Genomic DNA, 20,815 nt, shown 5'->3' with positions numbered 1-20,815 from the left:
TTTAAAGTTGGCCGCCATATTGGCAAAAATTATGAAAACTTCCAGTCCACGTAGCTCCTGAACCATTAGAGATATTGAAAAACTCTCAAAAGCAAAAATGTATTATTTTGTTGAGTAGAATCTAAAAACAACATAAAATACAGGGTGTTCCATAAGAGATTTTAAAGTTGACCGCCATATTGGAAAATGGCGGCCATCTTCAAAAAATTTGAAAGTGTATCCCTGAGTGAACCTTAAAATTGAGCAAGTTCCAAATTTAAAGTGTGGTGCTAAGTCGTGTAATTAAAAAGTTAGCTATTGGATCACTTTAAAAAACTCACCCTGTATATATGAGTCGCCAAATGCCAAAACAAGCTAAATCCACTCTGCAAGTTTTTTAGATAAATGCCAAAAACTGATTGCTTTTCTCACATCCATTACATTTTTATGATTTTTGTTTAAAAAAAAAGGTTAAAAAATTAGTTATATTGTTTTAAAATTGCTAAAAAATGGTACAAAAGTTATAATTACTGCAGCCGATTAAATATATGGCATAGCTTGTTTTGGAACAGTAACTATAATTTAGCTGCTTTTGGAAACTTACTCTCCGCCATTTGCTTTTTAACTTTGGTTCCAAAACCAGTTAAATTGCGTTTACCATTCCAAAATAAGTTAAAAACAGAACCTTATATTATTAAATCCTTTTTTCTCAAAACATTGTAGCCTATATTGTTAGGTAAAGTTAGGTTAGGATTAATGAACACAATCGTATTCATTTTCAATACAAAACCATGAATTTATTTATCTACAGAGTTTATAAAATAAATGTGTCGTTTATTAAAAATATTTTCACTCAATCATAGGCTCATCCTCTTCATTTATTTCAAAATCATCATCATCATCTTCTTCGCCTTGATTGGTGGTAGGTAGCTGGAATAAGTCCTTGAAAAACTTCAACTTTGGCTCCCGTTGCCAGTCATTTCCATAGTGGAGATTTAGCAAGCATTTCACATCATTGATTTTTACTTGTTTCACTGGGTGTCCTTCTTGTATCACTCTCAAAACTGCATTGTCAAAATTTTTCCCCCTTTTCATTACTGACTTACTCTCGCCGATTTCAAATACATAGTTTGCTTCTCCTTGTACCAGGATGGAGTTTGGATTACTTTTACTTCTTGAAAAGATAAATTTCTTGGCCTTTTGAAATTGAAAATGCCATTGTCCTGGTTTTTTTAGAACAGCATCGGTTAGAGTTTTCCAATCACTCACAGGGCAATCCGTCCCAAGTTTCACAACAGTACAGTGCTTTTCAATTATTTCAGTGTACTCATTGGGATTGTTGATTACACTCAGATCTTGAAATTTCCTTTCAAGTACTCCAAACACTCTATCAGGGGGAATGAAAGAATGGCCGACTACCGGAAAGAGTAGTACAACTTTAGTAACATGTTTAGGTGCATCTTTCAGGAGCCAATGAGCAATCATACCGACAACAGTTGTGTTCTTGTTTTGGCCACCACAGCCGTCAGAGAAAAGTTTGACTGTGGTGACATTTTCCATGTTAGCGCTTGTTAACCTGTGGTAAACAGCAGATGCAATTTGACTGGACCCTTTTGCATACTGGTTTTCAGTCCAGAGGTAAGAAAAGGTGTTTTCTGAATTCAAGAGGACTTTAGAATGTCCCTCACAAATCACAAAATTATATAGATATAGCTGGCGCTTATAGTATGCGGCTTGGTCCGGTATTTTAGGAAGGACAAGATTTTTCTGACAATCATAGCTCAGAATAAGCTCTTTATCATTATTTTCTTGCAAAAGTTTGTAGAATTTGTCTGCACGGACTTTGTGGGCTTTTAGGTTTAGCTTTAGTGTTTCACGCTTGCCTGCATCTTTTTCTGTGGCTAGTTCACACTCAAGCCTTGTGCAGGTTGAACACTTATCAGTGTACGGAGCGTCAAAACCAATGTTAAAGTTCTCAGAAAAAACCAGCCTGAAAAAGTCATACTCACACTTTAATTCTTCAGTTGGATGCTGCTCAATATACATTTTCCACATTTTTGTAATGTTAAGCTCACTTGGAAGGTATTGCCTATGCTTGTTTTTCGCTCTGCAATAGTGTTTTTGTACTGGAATAAATGTTTTAATAAAATATTTGATGCTGTCTTTCTTTATATTATATTTATCAACTTGGCGTGCTCCTCCACGAGTCTCCAAAGGTACGACGCCTGTTTCCAGGTACTTTTTGCAAATCAATTGCACTCGGTTTTTACTCTCTTGCAAAATTGTAAGTAGTGCTGCCCGACATACTTTAACATTCTCAGTTTTGTTGTTCCTCATTTTAGGTAAGAAAAAGTCAGTACTTACATTTCTTTTTGATTTGATACCTTCTAGAAGACGAGTCCTTTTTGCTGAGGAAACAATGACGTGCTGAAGAATAAAATTCTTCTTTGATTGAAGGTCAGCGTCTTTATAGTATTGCTGATGTATCTTTCTAACATCCTGCAGGGAAAGTTCTGCGCAGCGGTACTTACTTTTGGCCGAATGTTTACAACTAGGCATCTGTGGAAATCCCTTCGGGCGGTGTCTAAAACAAAATAGGGATTATTAGTTCTCCTATACCTTTAAAAAAATACTAACCTGTAATAAAAACAAATTATAGATCGCAAACGTTGTCAAAAACTGTTGTAGTTAAGTTAGGGCCTAAGCTGAATTACTTTGATTTTGAAGCATTATTTGTACATATTACCAGTTTGCTTCGTTTTTTGGACCTTTTAAATGTGGAGTGTAAAAATAAACAGGACGATCTCCAGGCTCTAAGTGCGGAAGTGAAAGTGCTAGAGTCAAAACTCAATTTAGAGAAGGACGTAAGACAGGAGAAAAGGATACGTCTTTTCAGAATCCAGGACCAAGCAGCGCGTCAGAAATGCGTTCACTGAGCCAGCGCATTGAGACACTGCAGGCTTCTCTGAGACAGCGGGATCTGCACATCTCATCCATCACTGCCGAAAAAGACTCTTACAAAGCTTAAGTTAGATGACAGGTCTAATAGTATTAAGACTCTTAAGTTTGAAAATGAAAACAAAAATAAATGTATAGAGAATCTGAACCTAAAGTTTGATTTAGCAAAGAAAGAAATTTCTAATCTTAAACAAATGACAACTGATAAATGGTTAGATGATAATATCATCCATGATTATTTCTCATCTATGCAAAGTAGTGTAGGTGATATGGGTCAGTGCTTATTTGTCAGTCCCTCCGTGTCACATCTGATTAAAAAAGACAGTAACACTGGCTTTTGGATCTTTTAAAATCTCCATCTTATCAGGCATGCAATTATGTGTTTGTTGCTGTTAGTGATATCCTGGGTGAGGCTAATGGGGGGAATGGTTCTCACTGGTCTCTTGTTTTTTATTGACAAATCTAGACACCAGGCTTATCATCTAGATTCTCTAGTAACATTTAATGACCTTCCTGCTCTTACAACTGTTTACCAAACTTGAAAAATCCCACCTGAAAATTTGATTTCTGTTAGTTGCACTCAGCAAAACAATAGTTATGAATGTGGGATAAATGTAATCCTAAATGCAAAGTTCATTTTCAACTATTTTTGTTGTTCTCATGTACAAAAACCATTTCTCGAATGGTTTCCAATGATGGGTCGAGTTTGCCTGATGACTCTGTAAATAAAACTGATGTAGTTGATCTTCCTGTAAATAGAAAAATCTATCTGTCAAAGAGCTGATAGCTTTAGTGATAATGCCGAACAAATTGTAAGTCCTGTAATACTCAAGAAATCAGCAGAAAATTGCTGGAAGTTAGTTAAAACAAAAAAAAACTAAAACTAAAGGGAACGAAATAAAACTCAGCCGGTTGCAAAGCAGTCAGCTCGCTTTGAATGTAGTAATAAGTTTAGTAGTTTAGGTTCACAAGAACCACTTGATGTACAAGTTTCTTACATAAGAAATGTATCTGGAACATGGAAACAAAAATCTCAAAGTTCAATGTCAAAGCATAAAAAAATTTTCAAGAAAGACCATGTTTAAATTAATGCGCCACACTAAAACTCAGTCTGTGACTGAGAAAGAACAGGTAATGACTCCTATTACAATGACTAAAAATCAGTCTACTCTTCAAAGTGAGTTGTTGGTCGAAGATGTGAGTAACGGAAGTAACAAACTCTAGATTTAAATGAAAATGTGTTATTAATAGGTGACTCAATTATTCGATATGCAAGTGAAATAAGCTTTAAGAAGGGAGCAATAGTGGAACTTTGTCCGGGTGGCAAAATTAAGGATATAAAAGAGAAATTGTTGAAGTACACTGGTGAAAAAATTTCTGTCATATATTTTCATGTGGGAACAAACAATCTTAAAAGATGGTATAATGGAGGGTGCTGGCTATAACGGTGGCCATGGAAAGCGTGAGGCCCTCCATGACATGGCCGACCTTTTGTTCACCCACCAAAACCCATTTTCCTAATACTATGGTTTTTGTTAATAGCATATTAGTAAGGTCTGATATAACATATAGAGCTTTGTTTGATTTTAATGATCAGCTGGATGTCATGTGCAACAATTTTGGTGTAATGTTTGTTGAGGCAAATTGTTGGGTGAAGAAGCAACATCTTGCCAGAGATGGTAGGCATCTGAATAGCAAAGGTAGCCATCAGCTAGGAACTCTGTTTTCAGAAGTGTTTTCTGTTGCCTTCGGTCTTAAAAAGGGATATGACACTGTTAGTGTAATTCCTGGGCTTGGAGGAAAATGCCTCAAAAGAGCCAATTCTGCCCGAGGAGGTTCCTTGCAGTCCATCTGATATCACCCAAGGAGAACATTTTTTAGAGGATCTGTCTCAAATGACCCTACCACTGTAGCTGAGCACAGTTCACCTTGCCAAACTAAAGATAGTTCACCATAATGTTCAGGGTCTTTCAAGTAAGTTTTGACCATTTTCAAATGTTCATTGAATCTGAAGATCCAGACATAATTTGCCTTTCGGAACACCATTTAAGAGACTTTGAATTTGAAGTTGCATCTTTCTACGGATATAATGGCATCACAGCCTACTGTCGAAAAACTCTTCATAAGGGAGGTGTATGTATTTATAGTAAGTCTTCAATCAAATCTGAGGTAATAGATGTCTCACGTTTTTTGTCTGGAGGGCAGGTGCGAGCTTGCTGCTGCCAGGTTTCACCTTAGTAACACCTCATTTTTGATAATCACTGCTTATAAGCCACAGCCTTTTTTCGTCCTCAATACAGGAGCACGAGACATTTTACAGGTGTTTATTTATCAGAATGTCTGGAAAAATTATAAGTCCCAGATATCAGAACCATTGTTGTGGGCGACTTCAATGTCGACTTGTCTGTGTCTGATGGTAAAGTTGATGACTTGATTTACACCATGGCTTCTCATGACCTTAAAAATAAGGTAAAATCTTATACCAGGGAATTTAAAAACTCCAAGTCCCTGATTGACCATGTTTACACCGATCTCTCTGATGACGTTTGTAGTTGTTCCGTTTTAATTACTGCATTGTCCGATCACCATGCACTGGTGATCAGTGTCAAACTACCCACTTCAAGTGACTCAAGTCATCCTAAGTATTATCTCAAGCGATCGTTTTCTGATGATAATATCCGTATTTTCAAATATCTAATTGACAAGGAAACGTGGTCTAATGTTTTACGAGGCTGGACTATAAATGATAAAAATGCGTCTATTCCAATCTTCAATCTCCTTTTATTTTGAACAGGCTTTTCCTGAAAAGAAAGAAGAGTTCGCAAAGGTGCCTCACGCAGCAAAGTGTCCTTGAGTGATCACCAATTGAAACTTAGAGATATGGTTCTCCAGTGGTATTGCTTCACTAAAGATTTGGATTCTTCTGATCTGAGGAGAAAGCAATTACTTATCATTGAAGAGAGAATACAAGTCTTGTGTTAGGCTTGCTAAGTCATCTAAGGTGCTTGATGTTATACAAAAATCTTCTAATAAAGTCAAAACTATGTGGGAGATCGTTAATGAAAGTAGAGGGAAGAATCAGTCCCCATGTAATGTCCCCCGCACCGTCAAAGATGACAAGGGAGTTGATATCAGTGATCCAAAACTGGTCTCAAACATGTTTAACAAATTTTTTTATTGATGTGTCTAATAGTGCATCAACCTCATCCAGTATTCCTCATTCTTATGTGCAGCCTGGATTGTGTACATCTCTTCATTTTTCTTATCACCCAGTTACTAGGAGAGAGATAAACAGATATCATCAGGTCTTTTGAAGCCAAAGACGTCTTCTGGCTGCGACAGGATATCATCTAAATTGCTTATGTCATGTAGTGAATGTTTTGTTGACCCACTCGTTCACCTTATTAACTGTTCATTCGAAGGTGGAGTTTTCCCAGATTTGTTGAAGCTTTCTGTTGTGAAGCCCTTGCTTAAAAAAGGAAGAGTGGATGAACTCGATAATTTAGACCAATATCTATCACATCAACGTTTTCAAAGATATTTGAAAGGGCAGTCTTAAATAGATTATGGTCTTTTATTAATCACAACAGTATTTTGTTTGAGAATCAGTTTGGGTTTGTTAAAGGACGGTCAAACTGTCAATGCAATGTTTACGCTCATCAACAAAATAGTAAATGCCTTGGATAGAGGTAGGTCTGCTTCCGGTGTCTTTTTCGATCTTCGGAAGGCTTTCGATGTGGTTTCCCATGACATCATGTTGGAAAAGCTCGAAGGCATTGGAGTTCGAGGAGTGGCGAACCAATGGCTTTCATCTTATTTGAGGGATCGTCGACAGGCCGTAGAAGTGTCCTTCATCGATGCTGCAGGCACTGTGAGGCGATGCTACTCGGATGTGCTGAGGCGTTAAGGCGGGGGTGCCACAGGGCTCCATACTCGGCCCTCTTCTGTTTATTATATATGTAAAACGACCTCAGGAGTTGTAATGCGGAGGCCCAGTTGTGTTTGTTTGCAGACGACACGTCCATCGTAATGGAAAACCAATGTCGTGAGGCCATGAGGTTAGCACTTTTGTGGAGTCTAATAAGATTGTTCAATGGTTTAGGGAAAATGGTCTAGTGGTAAATGCTGCTAAAACCGCAATTGTTGAATTCGCAATCTCATCTAATAGCATTAATAAATCTCAGCGTTTGGGTCGATGATAAGGAAATCCTTTCTGAACAGCAAGTTAGGTTTTTGGGATTGTCTATAGACAGAAACCTGAATTTTTCATCCCACATCGATTATGTAGCACGTAAGCTTTGTTCTGGGAATCTTTGTGCTTCGTAGACTGGCACCTTTTAACAAACGCTGCGATCCTCTTAACAACCTACTACGCTCTAATTGTCCCTTATCTTTCGTATGCGGTGACAATCTGGGGATCGGAAAGTTGTCGTACAAAACGGCTTTTTGTCTTGCAGAAGAAGGCAGTGAGAATAGTAGCTGGCATCCGTCGAATGGAGACTTGCAGGCCTGTTTTTAAGGAACTTAAATTGCTTACCTTCCCAAGCATTTATGTTTTTCAGACCTTGATTTTCTTACAGCAGAACCATGGTGTTTTCCGGTCCCTTGTTCCTCAGTCGGGATACAGTCTTCGACAAAAACATAAACTGAATATTCCTTACCATTCCACTACTTTTTTTAAACATCACACCTTTTACAATGCCACGTCCCTTTTTAACGCTCTTCCTGATGCTCTTAGAGCTGAAAAGGATTTATTTTTGTTTTAAAAGAATGCTTAAAGCTTATCTTATTGAACACTGTTTCTATTCTGTAGATGACTACATTAATAGCAATACATAATTTATTTAGTCCTTCCTATGTATTTTGTTTCATATGTAAATTGTTCTCTACACATGATTGTACTAAGTTGACGCAAACCAATGCATTGTAATATGTTATATGGAATAAAGGATGTTTTGATTTGATTTGATTTGATTTGACTTTAGGCTGGTTGAGATTAAGTAGTTTAGTTGCGGTTATAGGTTAGTTTAGTTGAGGTTAGGTTAGCTTAGTTGAGGTTAGGTTATTTTAGTTCAAATGAGTGTTAAGATTAGGCTAGTTTAGTTTTCTTTACCAAATGTTGTTAACTTACCTAGCAACTTTTGCAACAGTTTTCTTCCATGCTCTTTCGTTTTTCTTCCTTTTCTTTGCCAAAGGGCCAGGCATCTCTTCTACCAACTCTACTTGTTCCACATTTTGTGGAGTTTCCACTGTTATGTCCATTATATTGACATTTTCTTGTTGAACAATTACAACTTCAGCATTTATAATATCAATACCAACGCCTTCACTACCTTCTAAAATACCTCCTGTATGTTCAGCCTCCATGTTTATGACACACAACAAATCAGGAGCTTTTAAAATAATGTTAAATAATTGAGTGCTATTGCTTCTTATAACACTATTTTAGCCTTTGAAATTTAAAATTAGCCAACAAAATAAACAATTAATTCAGAAGGAAAATGATCAGCAGTTCCCTATAGGAAAAGTCTTTTGGGATTTAACTTATTTTGACACAGAAACATGAAACATTGTAAGTTATTGTAGTTTGATATAGCTGGTTTTGGAACATTGTCATCTGTGCAGATATGACTGTTTTTGGAACCGAATGGCTATAGGATATAACTGATTTTGGAACAACCTTCACTTTTAAATATTAATTTTAAACAGTTTTTAACTGGTTTTGGAACATTTTGAAGTGACAAATCTGTAGCCTAGGTAATACAGAACTCAATGTCATCAATATCTCAACTTTTTTAAATTTTGGATTTAGCCTGTTTTGGCATTTGGCGACTCATATATATATATGTGTGTGTGGTGTGTGTGTGTGTGTGTGTGTGTGTGTGTGTGTGTGTGTGTGTGTGTGTGTGTGTGTGTGTGTGTGTGTGTGTGTGTGTGTGTGTGTGTGTGTGTCAACAAATAAACAGATATTCCTTGTATTCGGTAATAGATTGTCATGCCTATTGCATTTGTTTCCTGCTGGTTTTAAATTAATTTCGAAACAAAATGAGAGCCTGATTTCAGGGATTTTAATTTTACTTAGAGGAGAAGAGTATATCAGCAGTATTGTTTTATATTAATAAAATAGGTTTAAAACTAATTATACTTGAGAGTGCAACGAATTAATACATATTTTGTCCATAAGCAGAGCGAAAGGCAAGAACTATCTTAACCAAACCGTTCCTATTCAGCCATGAACGATCATTTTTCGACATTACCTGTTCTAAGGTTGTAAAGGAGAGTTAGACGAAAAGCTACGTACGGTAATGTGTGTCATTTTCTGTACTAACGTACTTACCACGATCAGTGTGTTACAAACGCATGTATTCGCGCACGCACGCACTTTCTGCATTCCTCTTTAATCGAAGAATAAACAATGAGTACAACGAGCAGTATATGGTCAATGAATGAAATAGGAGAATAATATATCGTATCTATTCGCTTTAACGCTTCTTAAAATTTAAAATAACAACATAAAAGTGTAAAATTAGATCCTCTGGGATATTTCATTTTGTTTGATGAGTCAAAGACTTTGAATTATTCAAGTCTAGAGATAAGTAAGATTAGTACTCTTCGCGTAAAAGTTGCAGGAAAGTTTGGAACTCGTAATCTGCAAAGCTCTTTATCGACTTTTTAGCTTGTTGAAATTAAATTTTCAGTTCCACTCGAAACGAAAAATGGATCTAATTTATTAATATTACTACCGATACGTTTAAATACCAACTGTATTATAATATTTATTAAGTGATGCGTTTTCTTTTTCAACACAATCCAAAAATATATCATATTTTTATGGCATTTGGAAATGTTCAAAACCTTAACAACCGCTGCAATCTGTGGTAATACCTGGAAGCATTACAGCCAGCCTGAACCTTTTATTAGTGGCTCCTATTAGTAGCCCACCTCTTAAGAGTGTTTGTATTATGTCCCAGCATTTTCCTAACTATTTTATATTTTCTATACACTTTCTAAATATTATAACTTACTTACTAACTAATTCAATTAGTGTCATCGTGTCGATTGTAAACGGTTTCCTAGAACCAACTTGATCAACAGCAATAACAGGACACCGTAAATTTTCACGTAATATTTCAGTACAATCGTCCAGATGTTTTTACGCGAATGAGTAACGCACACACATCTGGATATACGATTAGATTTTTATAAAATAGATTATATTATTGAGTTTTTGTTTGCCCTTTTAGTCGAAATAAAACCAGTTTATAATAATACTTTTGTTTTATTCAACAACCCTTCATTTCCAATTTTTCCTTCTTACTGTTTCCCTCCCCCTCCCCACCATGACAGTCCCAATCAACCCACGATCTTCTTCTGATCATGGCTGAAGATTAATTGATATCATGTACGAGGAGTTCAAAGTGTACGGAAAATAAAGTTTTAATGCTGGTTCCTACCAAAATCGCTTATTCCATTCCATTTTCATTTTAGCTACTTCTATGGTACTGTCATATTTCAAAAACACCTTGTTTTCCAGGATATATTCTGTATTAAGCATTAGAAGACGAGAACACGGTAAAATTGTATTACACCATCTTAAAGCATAAAAACAGGGAGGCTTTTTTTCTGAAACTGGCCTCTTCTCATGATCTACCGTGAAGTCAATAGGCCTCTCGTATATATTGTTACTTATTTTACTCTAAACTTAAAGTTATAGCCTACTTCGCCACTTTTTTGTGTAATAAACTTTCCTTTATTCCTATGTGAAATATTATATAGCTTTCAAAACGTATTTGTAAAGCGACAAAAATGTTATTAAATAATGGTGAAAACAAAGTGTAATTTAAGAAAAAAACATGATTTGTTTAAAAATAAAAATTTCTATTGGTTAAAGATGATTGGTGTAAGGAAACGTTCGCATTTTTGTCACTAATAATTGATATTTTCACTAATTGATATAATTGAAAAATTGTTAACAGTAACTTATGTTCACCTTTTATAGCATGGCTATAACTCAAGTTATTCTGAAAAACATTTATGTACTGAGAAACGCTTAAAAAATAAATGCATTTTATTTATTTATGATCTGTGAACCTGTTCTAGATTTATATATATATTTGTATATGCTTCATATATTTATGAAAGTAAATTAGTTTTACATTTAGAAGAAAACGCGTTATCTAGCCTACAGACACAGTCCGCTACAAAAGGTACATCGAAGTGCACTCACAGCGTCATCGTAAATGCTGTCACAAAATGTTTACCTTTGATAAGCGAGTGATAAACACACAAGCCATGTATTAAAAGCCAAGCATATTGATAGATGAATGATGGTAGAAAATGTTTTCTCTTGTTGCAATGTGTACAAAAATAGTTGATTTATTAGTAGTAAATAGCTAAACGTTTAGAAAGTTGATTAAAATCTAATTATCATGCATAAATATTATCATTGTATCCATGATTACATGATAAACGTTCTAGCGACAGTCTAGTATTGACGTCCTTGGTATGTCCTTCTGTGATTAAACATTTACCTGAAATGTATTGATACTGCGTCTAATATTCCATGATATCCAAACTATTGATCTAGAGAAAAAAATTACCAATTTGGACAGTTAGCTCTAACTTAACTAAAGAATAGGCCTAAATAATATAAAAAATATATATATAATATATATATATATATATATATATATATATATATATATATATATGTTTTAATACGATAAAATGAAATTTAAGAACATTACTGGGAAAACGTAAGCTTCTTAGTGATTATTGATAAAATATTGTTATAGATTACTATTCCCATGGAACAGGTATTGTTGAATATTAGTTAAATAAAGGACATTCACTCAACAGTAAAGTTCTATACGATTTTATGTAGGCCTTAAAACAGACTATAAAATGTGTAGGGCACGGCAGTAAAGCTGAAAGGAATTGTCATTGGGGGATAAACTACGCACGCTGTTCAAACTAATAAATCATAGAAGAAAATACATTCTCCATAGGTTTATTGAGATGTAAACAAACCACCAACCAGACCTACTGTACTCGAATTTAACAAGATAAAACTATTATGTACGGAACAATTAAAATAATCAATCTCCAGCTATGAAAATATTGAGTAGGATAAATTTTAAACATAATATATATTGCACAAGTTGCAGGCTTATGTCATATGAGAGTTAGTACATTATTTATTATAATGTGAAGCTAAAATCAATATTTTCTGTGATATTTACAGTCTCACCAATACCAGTGTGTCACCACCACTTTGATTTCAAGTGTTTCACTACCCGAATCACTTAATCTTTTCGTTGACATTTTCTAATATTATGAATATACTGTGTAAATGTAATTGTTTTAATTAGTTTTAGTGTACGTAAGCTATAGGCCTACTTTAGATTAAAATTTTACAATGCCGTATATGTTGTTCTGTTACTAGCATGAGAATGAAATAGTTCAGAGAAATGCCGCAAGAGTGTATCCTGCTCTTGATTGTGTACTACGAAAGCAGTACATTACAATCGTGATCGGTAATACAGTTTTTGTTTGAGCACAAGAGATCGAATTATTATGCTATCTATAGGCTAACTGCTTTATATTTTTTATAATTTCTGCAAAAAGTTGTTTTCCATGAGGGGATATAACTGTTAAAATATATCTCAATCTGATACAATCTTCTGTTGAAATATATATTGAAATTTAAAGTATTAAGCTGAAACAATGTAAATAATGAATTCAATTTAACTGTACCTATTGGACTTCCTTATCCCACATTATCCTACTGGTATGAGTATAGAACACCTCAGTAATGCGTGTTACTGTCTTTTAGTCATGATTTTCTCAATAATCTACAGGCACATGTGAGTTTAAGTTATAGTTCTAAATAAAGTTATATGTACTGTGTGTTGCAAATTTTAAGCACACTGAAGGGACCTTGGAAATTGTAAGAGAAACAGCTTATTTTACTATAGCTAAAAAGCTGGCCCGCACATTCACAATACTTGGCGCTATTGGATTTTTTAATAAATCACCAACAAAGATTCATATGCATAGAGTAACACGCAGTGTTGAAGTTGTTGGAGAATATGCATGCTATAAATATGTTATTAAACGCATTTTGTAAACTAAAAACTAATTATTCAAAACACTGAGATTCACGTTTACATTCCTATTAAAATAAAACATTTGAGCTATTTACTATTAATAGTAATATAGTAAATTATTAGTTGGATTCTTTTTTAGTTGGAATAAACTTAGTTTTGTTATAATTTAGTTAGGTTGTTAATTATTTTAATCCACACTCCAACGTTTAACAGTTCTAAACTACGCGCGCTGTACTAGTTCTACGACACTCCGCTTGGCGCTGCTTGCCGGTCACTAATAACGTGTGTTTCTAGTGTTACCCGCTAGGTGGTACATACAAGTATGCCCAGGGATTTCAAACTGGTACAACTTATAGCACTAAAATGTTTATATTAGCACTAGCTGACCTGGCAAACGCTGCTTTGCCATATACATTCTTATTAGTATGTGAGAATGTGGTGTATGAGTGAAAGAAGCATGGAGCGTTATATACGATGACGGAATATAAAAGTTACAAAACATTAAACATGCATATTTTCTCATTTAATATAATTGATTCTGTATAGATAATTATCATATATGATAATATTACTAATTACAACAACAACCCCTTAACGCAATGGATTCTACAATATTTTTTGCTAGCCAATCTTTAGGTAACGCTAACTGAACAGTTTGCTTACTCAAGAGCATGCCACATATAATTGCCCGTGTGAAAAGCAATACTTCACACGGATGCTTTTCTAAAACCTACGGTGCAAACCTGTATGAAGACTTCTGGTTCGTGTAAATTATATTTCCGACGCTAATGTTGAGTTCCCCTTCTTCCCAAGATCAAAATTTTAAAACTGGTTTATTTATGGTCATTGTAATTTACTTTGAAAGTATATTTTTCTATTGCTGATTTTGCCTCTTTTCTGACCAAAAAAATATATACATACACCGCTCTAATAACCCCACTTTTGTAAAAAGACAAATAATTTAGGTTTAATAACAATGTTTAAATGTAAAGTAAATATCAGACTACATTTTATTTTATATATCTACTCCTAGCAGTTACCCGCTACTTTGCAAGCAATTTAGTAGGCGTTACACGTGTATGACCACTACTGGTTTGAGTGAATTTTATTTACGACGCCAATGTTGAGTTTGCCTTGTTGCCACGATCAAGAAAATATGTTAAAGTTTATATTCATGGCTATTCTAATTTACTTTGTTAGATAGTAACACTATCTTTTAGATATTACTTAATAATGATTAAAATGCACAGCTAAAAGTACGTTAACAATGACACTACGCGATTGTTCTCTTTTTAACTGAAAAACATGGTTAATATTTTAGAACATTTAGAGATGGAATTAGTACATTAGTTCAAAAGCACAGTCCAGCGAATTTTCATCTGGCATAGTTCTCGCCGACTGCTTCAAAGGGAGTCTTCGGTGTCAAATTCTGACCATCTTATGTTTTGGGATATTTTGTGAAGTAGATAAACTCTAAAACGACGTTAAAAATATTTTCACTCATTATAAACAAATTTAAAATGATTAACAGTGTTTACACAGAACGGTTGATAACATTAGAACTACTCTTTTACTTAATATTTCAGAACTTTAGAGGTTGCTACTTTAAAGACCAGTGGAGCGTAGCCCGGAGGGATTTTAGAAATAAGAATATGCATATATTCATCTCAGGGACTTTAAGAATCTCTATGGCAAATTTCATCGCAGTCGTTTGAATAGTTTATGGTTGAATAAAAAGTCAAGTTAATTTTACAGACACACAATCATTCAAGTAACGTTTAATAGATAATAAAAATTACTTACTAATGGTAATTACTGTTCATATTTAAAAATTGAATGATAGAAGATTAAAATCTTTTTGTTGGCTGAGGTGTCCTGCGAGAAACAACAAAATTTAAAAAGTCGCAAGGTACACGTACATGTAATTTAGTATAAAGTGGTCTAAAATTCAAGCCTTATGTTGAACCATACATAATTTATTTTAAACACAAATATACATATTAATAGTGTTTGACTATATAACAAATGAACCTGTATTTGCATTTTCCAATATGCAGGCGTTTTGAAAAATGTGATCTTCTAAATTTAATTGGTGGATCACCCTGAACACTTCGGGGTATAAAAAATAGATTGTATCCGATTCTCAGAACTACTGAATATGCATATAAAATTTAATAAAAATTAGTAAAGCCGTTTCGGAGGAGTAAGGTAACTAACATTGTTGCACGAGAATGTTACATATAAGATAAGGATTCATAATTACTAAGTACCAAGTATGCTGAACCTAACAAATAAAAGTTAAAATTTTTATTAGGAAACCCAAATAAAACTTTCGGGAAATAGTGCAACTAGAATATTGGAATATTTGTTTCAATAAGACAGACACTGAGAAAGCGTTCCCTTAATTTACAAAAAAATATCAGTTTATAACAAACAAAAATGGTTAAATCACAAAATTAAAAATAACAGACAAGAACTTCAAAATACTTGTATTTTACAGGTTTATAGCCCATGAGAATGAAAGAATTTTATAAATTAAAGAAGTTTGAACATAAAACTTTATTGTTTGAGTAAAATCCGGCCATGATATTAACTCGATTGTTTCCAACCGCGGCCCTTTCAGGGTAACCTACAAAATTATCAATAATTAAAATTATAATCTTCGTCATCTAACCGCGAGGTGGGTGAATTGAAATTCAACGGAATATCATACACAATCTCCAAGAAATGTCTACAGAATTGCTTTATCAAGAACAACTCTGGTATATTAAAATATAAATCCGCTTCTTCCAGCAAACAGGCCAGTCTTACCACTTATCAATCTACATTTATGAAATTTGTCATTACTAATTAATATGTTGAATTCAATTCCTTTCATAAAATAAAGTTCTTTGGCTCTCTGGATACATTTATACTTCTCAAAAATAGTATTACAACTGATTTTTAACTTGTCTCCTATACTCGTCAAAGAATATTATTTTATCTATCCCCTATGTTTACTCTTTTGTTCAACTCCTGTATAATTCAGAGTGTTTTCACAACAGATTCGAAGATTATTAAAGCTATACTCGTTCTAAAAATATATAAATTTACATTTTTACAGCATCAGACTAATATCGATTGCTCCATTTTCTTTAATATTTAAGGAAAAATATGCTCCTGAAATCGTAAAATCTAATGTGCAATGTGCACCTATTTATTATAGCTCACTAATTTCGTTATTACTGTACTGTATTACCTTCTTAAAACCATTAATATAATATGTTCATCTCAATTTAGGTTTCATCATGATCTCTCCACAACCTTCGCGGTTTCTTTACTTCTTCGAAAAGCTGTTGCTTCCGTTAAGTCAAAATGAGCACGTTAAGTCAAGGCAGAAATATAGTATAGTTTCCTGAAGATTTTTTTTTTCAGAATTTCAAATAAGGTTTTTATGCGTATGTCTTTCGGATGGTCTTGGATCTTGGGCTGCGAGAGAATAGTTTTCGGCAGATAGTGTCAACACTCCCCTCATTATTAATTTATCAATGTGTTATTTATTTTTTATTTTATTTTCAATAAAGACAATGTATTTAAAACTCCAGGTGATTGTTAGAAAATAGAAACTAAAATCTTAAAATGTATAAACATTCAGTCCTTTACTTTGATTCTAAATAATATTAATTTAATTCTCTTGAAAAAAAAACCACTTCAAGGTTACTATTATTTAGGATCACCTCAAAATTTACTTGCTAATAACCCGTGTAAGAATATTATTATTATTACAAATGCCTTATTCCTGTAATCAGTATACACAATAACGTAATGTTCTTTTCTGTAAAATAAATACGTTTAAAGAATACAAACCTCAAGTCAAATATTGCTTAATAGACTACGATTTTTCCTTACTTTACTTAGGTTGTGTACATACAATTTTGCGAAGGTTTGATTATTATGTTACAAAATCAATTAAACATATCATTGTTTAACTTCCAACATATCGGCAGTTATTTTATTTCTGTAGGTATGTCAACTCTAAATTACTATTTGATAAACATCTAATTTGTTGTATGTCAAAGTTAGACAGTTTTGGTAGAAACTTGCCAAAAGATGTAACAGTAACAGCACTTGAAGTAATAGTTTTATATTAGTAAAATCGGAAAACTAAAGGGGTTGGAACTTTTATTTTATCGTTACAACTAATATTGTTGACAATTATTCTTAACAAAGGTCACTACACAACTAACGTCAACAACAACAACAGAGATAAGAACGATGTTAAGACTATTAATAACTAGTCGTTCAACATCGATAGGTCCTCATTGCCATTTACTCGTCGTGTCGTCCCGTCATCATTCTCGCTCAAAGCGAGTGTACAAAGTGTACAGATTTTATTGTATTACTCTATCCATACGGGTTTCACATGGACTCTTCATTCTCCAAAAAATACGAGACAGAAGTTTGTGTTGTGCTGTCTGTTAGCTGCTTCACATAAAATATCAAAACAAATAAAAGCGAAACTGAACTATGAACATGGTTTGATTACGAATATAATTTCAATCTAACGCAAGTTAAAATTTACATAAAATAATGTTAACTATGGAGGGGGATACAACCCGCATATCCCTCCAACTGGATACGTCTTTGATGGCTATCAACATAATATTCTGAGGACGATTTGAAGTTCTAGCCTGTAACCTTTTATCGCATTACGTTAGGCTCGGCTCAGATGATTATGTTAGAGTACGAAATGACATGTCCGAACCAAGAAACTGGTTCCTTGGGGTTACAATCAACGAAACATTATTGTAAAGAACAGACTTCTCAGAGGCTTAGACCTACTAGAGGCCATAAGCTCCAAAGGCCAGGAATGTCAGAGGTGGGGAGCTGCCAAAGAGGTACTAGAAGCTTATAGATCCCAGAAGGTCTGGACTTTGGAGTTTGTACAGAAGGGCTAAATTTGCCATAGGCCAGCAGGTTCTAGAGCAGCGGTTCCCAACACGTATTTCCCCATTAACACAATCCATATTAACTTAAATAATACAATTACATGGAGAATTAAGAATATGTCTGATAGTATTGACCTTCAGTCGTTGACAAATAAACCAAAGCCTCTCGTTTTCTATTCTCGTCGATGAGAGCAATGACGTTTCCAATTAATTGTGAAACTAATGCTGTTAGGTATTACAAGGCACTTGAATGGTAACAAGCTTAAGGTTACTGCTATGCTATCCCTCACTAAAAGATGTAAAAATAAGGACATTTAATACTATTTAATTTTTTGCTAAAATTTAATTGAGTGGGGAAAATTGTTGAGGCATTTGCGTTGAGGGCGGAAAATCTATCCTGCCGTTACAAAGGTTTCCGAGGTCACATCAAAGAAGTACCTACTCATATTGTTTGGAGGCATTACGTTATACGTACATAACATCTAGTTTCAAAACGCTTTTCTAATTCAATGAATGTTGGATTATTCTGCAAAAATAGTTAAATTTTATATAGTTCAGTGAAACAAAAACAAGTTTGTTTAAGTCGTTAAATAAAGATATGTCTGATAGTAATCCAACAAGTTTCTTTTTGGAAAAAGTTTTCTCAACATTACTAAGATGAGTAAGTATCTCATTAATGCAATGTCCATCGTGCAGTTTAAATTCCCTCGTGTAGGTGTATATTCAAAACTGTATTACGTAAATGAATATTTTTTATAAGATATTACTCCAATAGCTTTATGTTCCATTATACAAAAAGTAATTTTAATGGATTGATCTAAAAGATTTCTTAGAAATAGGAGGCAATGTTGTCTAGGCCATCGGTAAGATTCATTTATCAGGATATTCCAAAGCAAATATTAAAACGTTCACGACAGAAAAGACATTTACTGATTGAAACATTATACGCTAAAGCCCATTTTAGTAGGACAAACAGGGTTAGTCAAATTATCAGTATACCAGCAAAAGGTATGCCAGTATACCAAGAAAAACAACCTTTCTCCTCCAAGCTTACTGTAGCTTAGAACCAGGTTTATTAAATCGTTCGCTGGGTAAAATGTGGTGAAAGTACTCAGAGGTTTGAAAAATACTATCTTTTCCTTATTTATCATTTGTCTGCAAGATAAAATACGACCAGAAATGTCATGTTCTCTTATTACGTCTCCACAGAAGAAATAAATGTATGAGTTCGAGTATTCAGCGGAGTATAAGACACTTTGAAAATTTTAATTTTATTAGATTTATAGAAGGAATATAGGCAACAGAAGTTGTCCTCCGAGGAGTACTTATGTCCAGGAAGGTGAAATTGTTGACCAATCATAGTCTGAAGAATACAACTGTTTATCAAGGCTTTGAAAATTATAAGAAACCATTACTTCTAAAAACACATATTGAATTATATTTAAGTTTTTGTCACTAAAAGAATAAACATCATGTCAATATGTTTGGAACTTAATGTATTCCATTTGATATCTGGTAATTTTTATACAGTAACAAAGTTTCTCTTTCATAAAAATCATTAAAGACGTATGCTATTTGGTGTTGGTAAGTTGTCGTTCTGAAACCTCCCCACCACATAGCCAACATAACCAAGTGACAAAATATAATAGTCCAAAAAATGGCGTGAGTGTGATAGTACGTGGTAGGTGTGTGCTGATGTGTTTCTGTCATAATGGCAACAACAGGAATTTTGCCGTCTTATCAGCGGTTTTTAAATGGTGCTCCAGTACCCACATCAACTCGTAGATCCTTCAGACCTCGTGAAAAATATCTTATACTGTTAGTATTTTTGACGTTTGGTGTTGTATGTTTTGGTGCTTTCTTTTTCCTTCCTGAATTTAGGGGTGCAGGAACTGTAAATAGTGTTTATAAAGTTTACAGGCATATGCAGAAAGCAGGACCTGAACTTTTAATTCCGCCACCCCCTCATGGAGACGAAGCTAGTGAAACTCCCGGAAAACTAGCCCTTGGCCTTTTGAGACATAACATAGAAAGTCAGCAGGACCCTCACAGACTGGAAGATAGGGCCAGGCTCTTAGCCAAAATAGAAGAGGAAGACAGAAAAAATCAAAAGGTTTTAGAGAGACCTGATATTGCTGATTCATTGAACAAAGCAAGTGTTAGCTCATCAACAAAGACTGGAGAGTTCATGAAGCCTATGATAGAGAGTGTAGTTGATATGGCAGAGATAGCCCCTAAAATACAAACTGTGCCTCCCTTAGAGAGTGATCACTACCCTGTTATATATGGTGGAGAGGATAAAGATCCAACAGCTAGAATTCGCAGGGACAAAATAAAAGAGGTAAGTCTAACAAGCTAAGTTTATCTCTTATTAATACTAAGAGAGATGTTATTAGGGCTGCGATATAATAAGCATCCGACACTCGAATGGCCAGAATGATTTCCGATCAGTACTTTCACAATACTAGATCATGCCCTAAATCTTGCAACGTGATCAACGTTAAAGAAGTTGGACAATCTGGGACGGAATGTGAGGTCAGGAAAGTACCGATCATTGTGTGGGCTCTTTGGCGCCACCCTGCGCTTTTGGCAAAATAAGAAAACCATCCCCCGAGATAGCTCCCAAATGCAAGCTCAGGTCACGTGAGCGCTTTTTAACGTTATCTATATCTTGTTATATATTTATAATGGGTTTGTATGTATAAGCTAATAATAAATAGTACATAAGGACTTCGTAGTAACGAATAATTGTGTTGTAAAGTCAGATTTGAACTAAACTGTTTCATATTATTGATCACTCAAGCATTGGACGCTTATTATACTGCAGCTTCCATTAGTCTG

At 34.3% G+C, this 20,815-nt stretch overlaps 1 protein-coding gene across 1 annotated transcript in view; it reads left to right on the top strand.

Moving 5' to 3' along the window:
- The first annotated feature begins 19,612 nt into the window (after window positions 1-19,612).
- Window positions 19,613-20,815, top strand: part of LOC124359811 (mannosyl-oligosaccharide 1,2-alpha-mannosidase IA) — a 235,170-nt gene continuing 233,967 nt past the window's right edge. The window contains exon 1 of the mRNA XM_046812858.1: window positions 19,613-20,315. Within this exon, the coding sequence (XP_046668814.1) occupies window positions 19,686-20,315 (630 nt within the window). The 5' untranslated portion in view covers window positions 19,613-19,685. The remainder of the gene's footprint in view (window positions 20,316-20,815) is intronic.

This window comes from Homalodisca vitripennis, chromosome 4 (assembly GCF_021130785.1).
Source record: "Homalodisca vitripennis isolate AUS2020 chromosome 4, UT_GWSS_2.1, whole genome shotgun sequence".
Taxonomy (NCBI): Eukaryota; Metazoa; Arthropoda; class Insecta; order Hemiptera; family Cicadellidae; genus Homalodisca; species Homalodisca vitripennis.
Note: the sequence above shows the minus strand (reverse complement) of the source record. Positions and strands in the feature narration are given on the sequence as shown.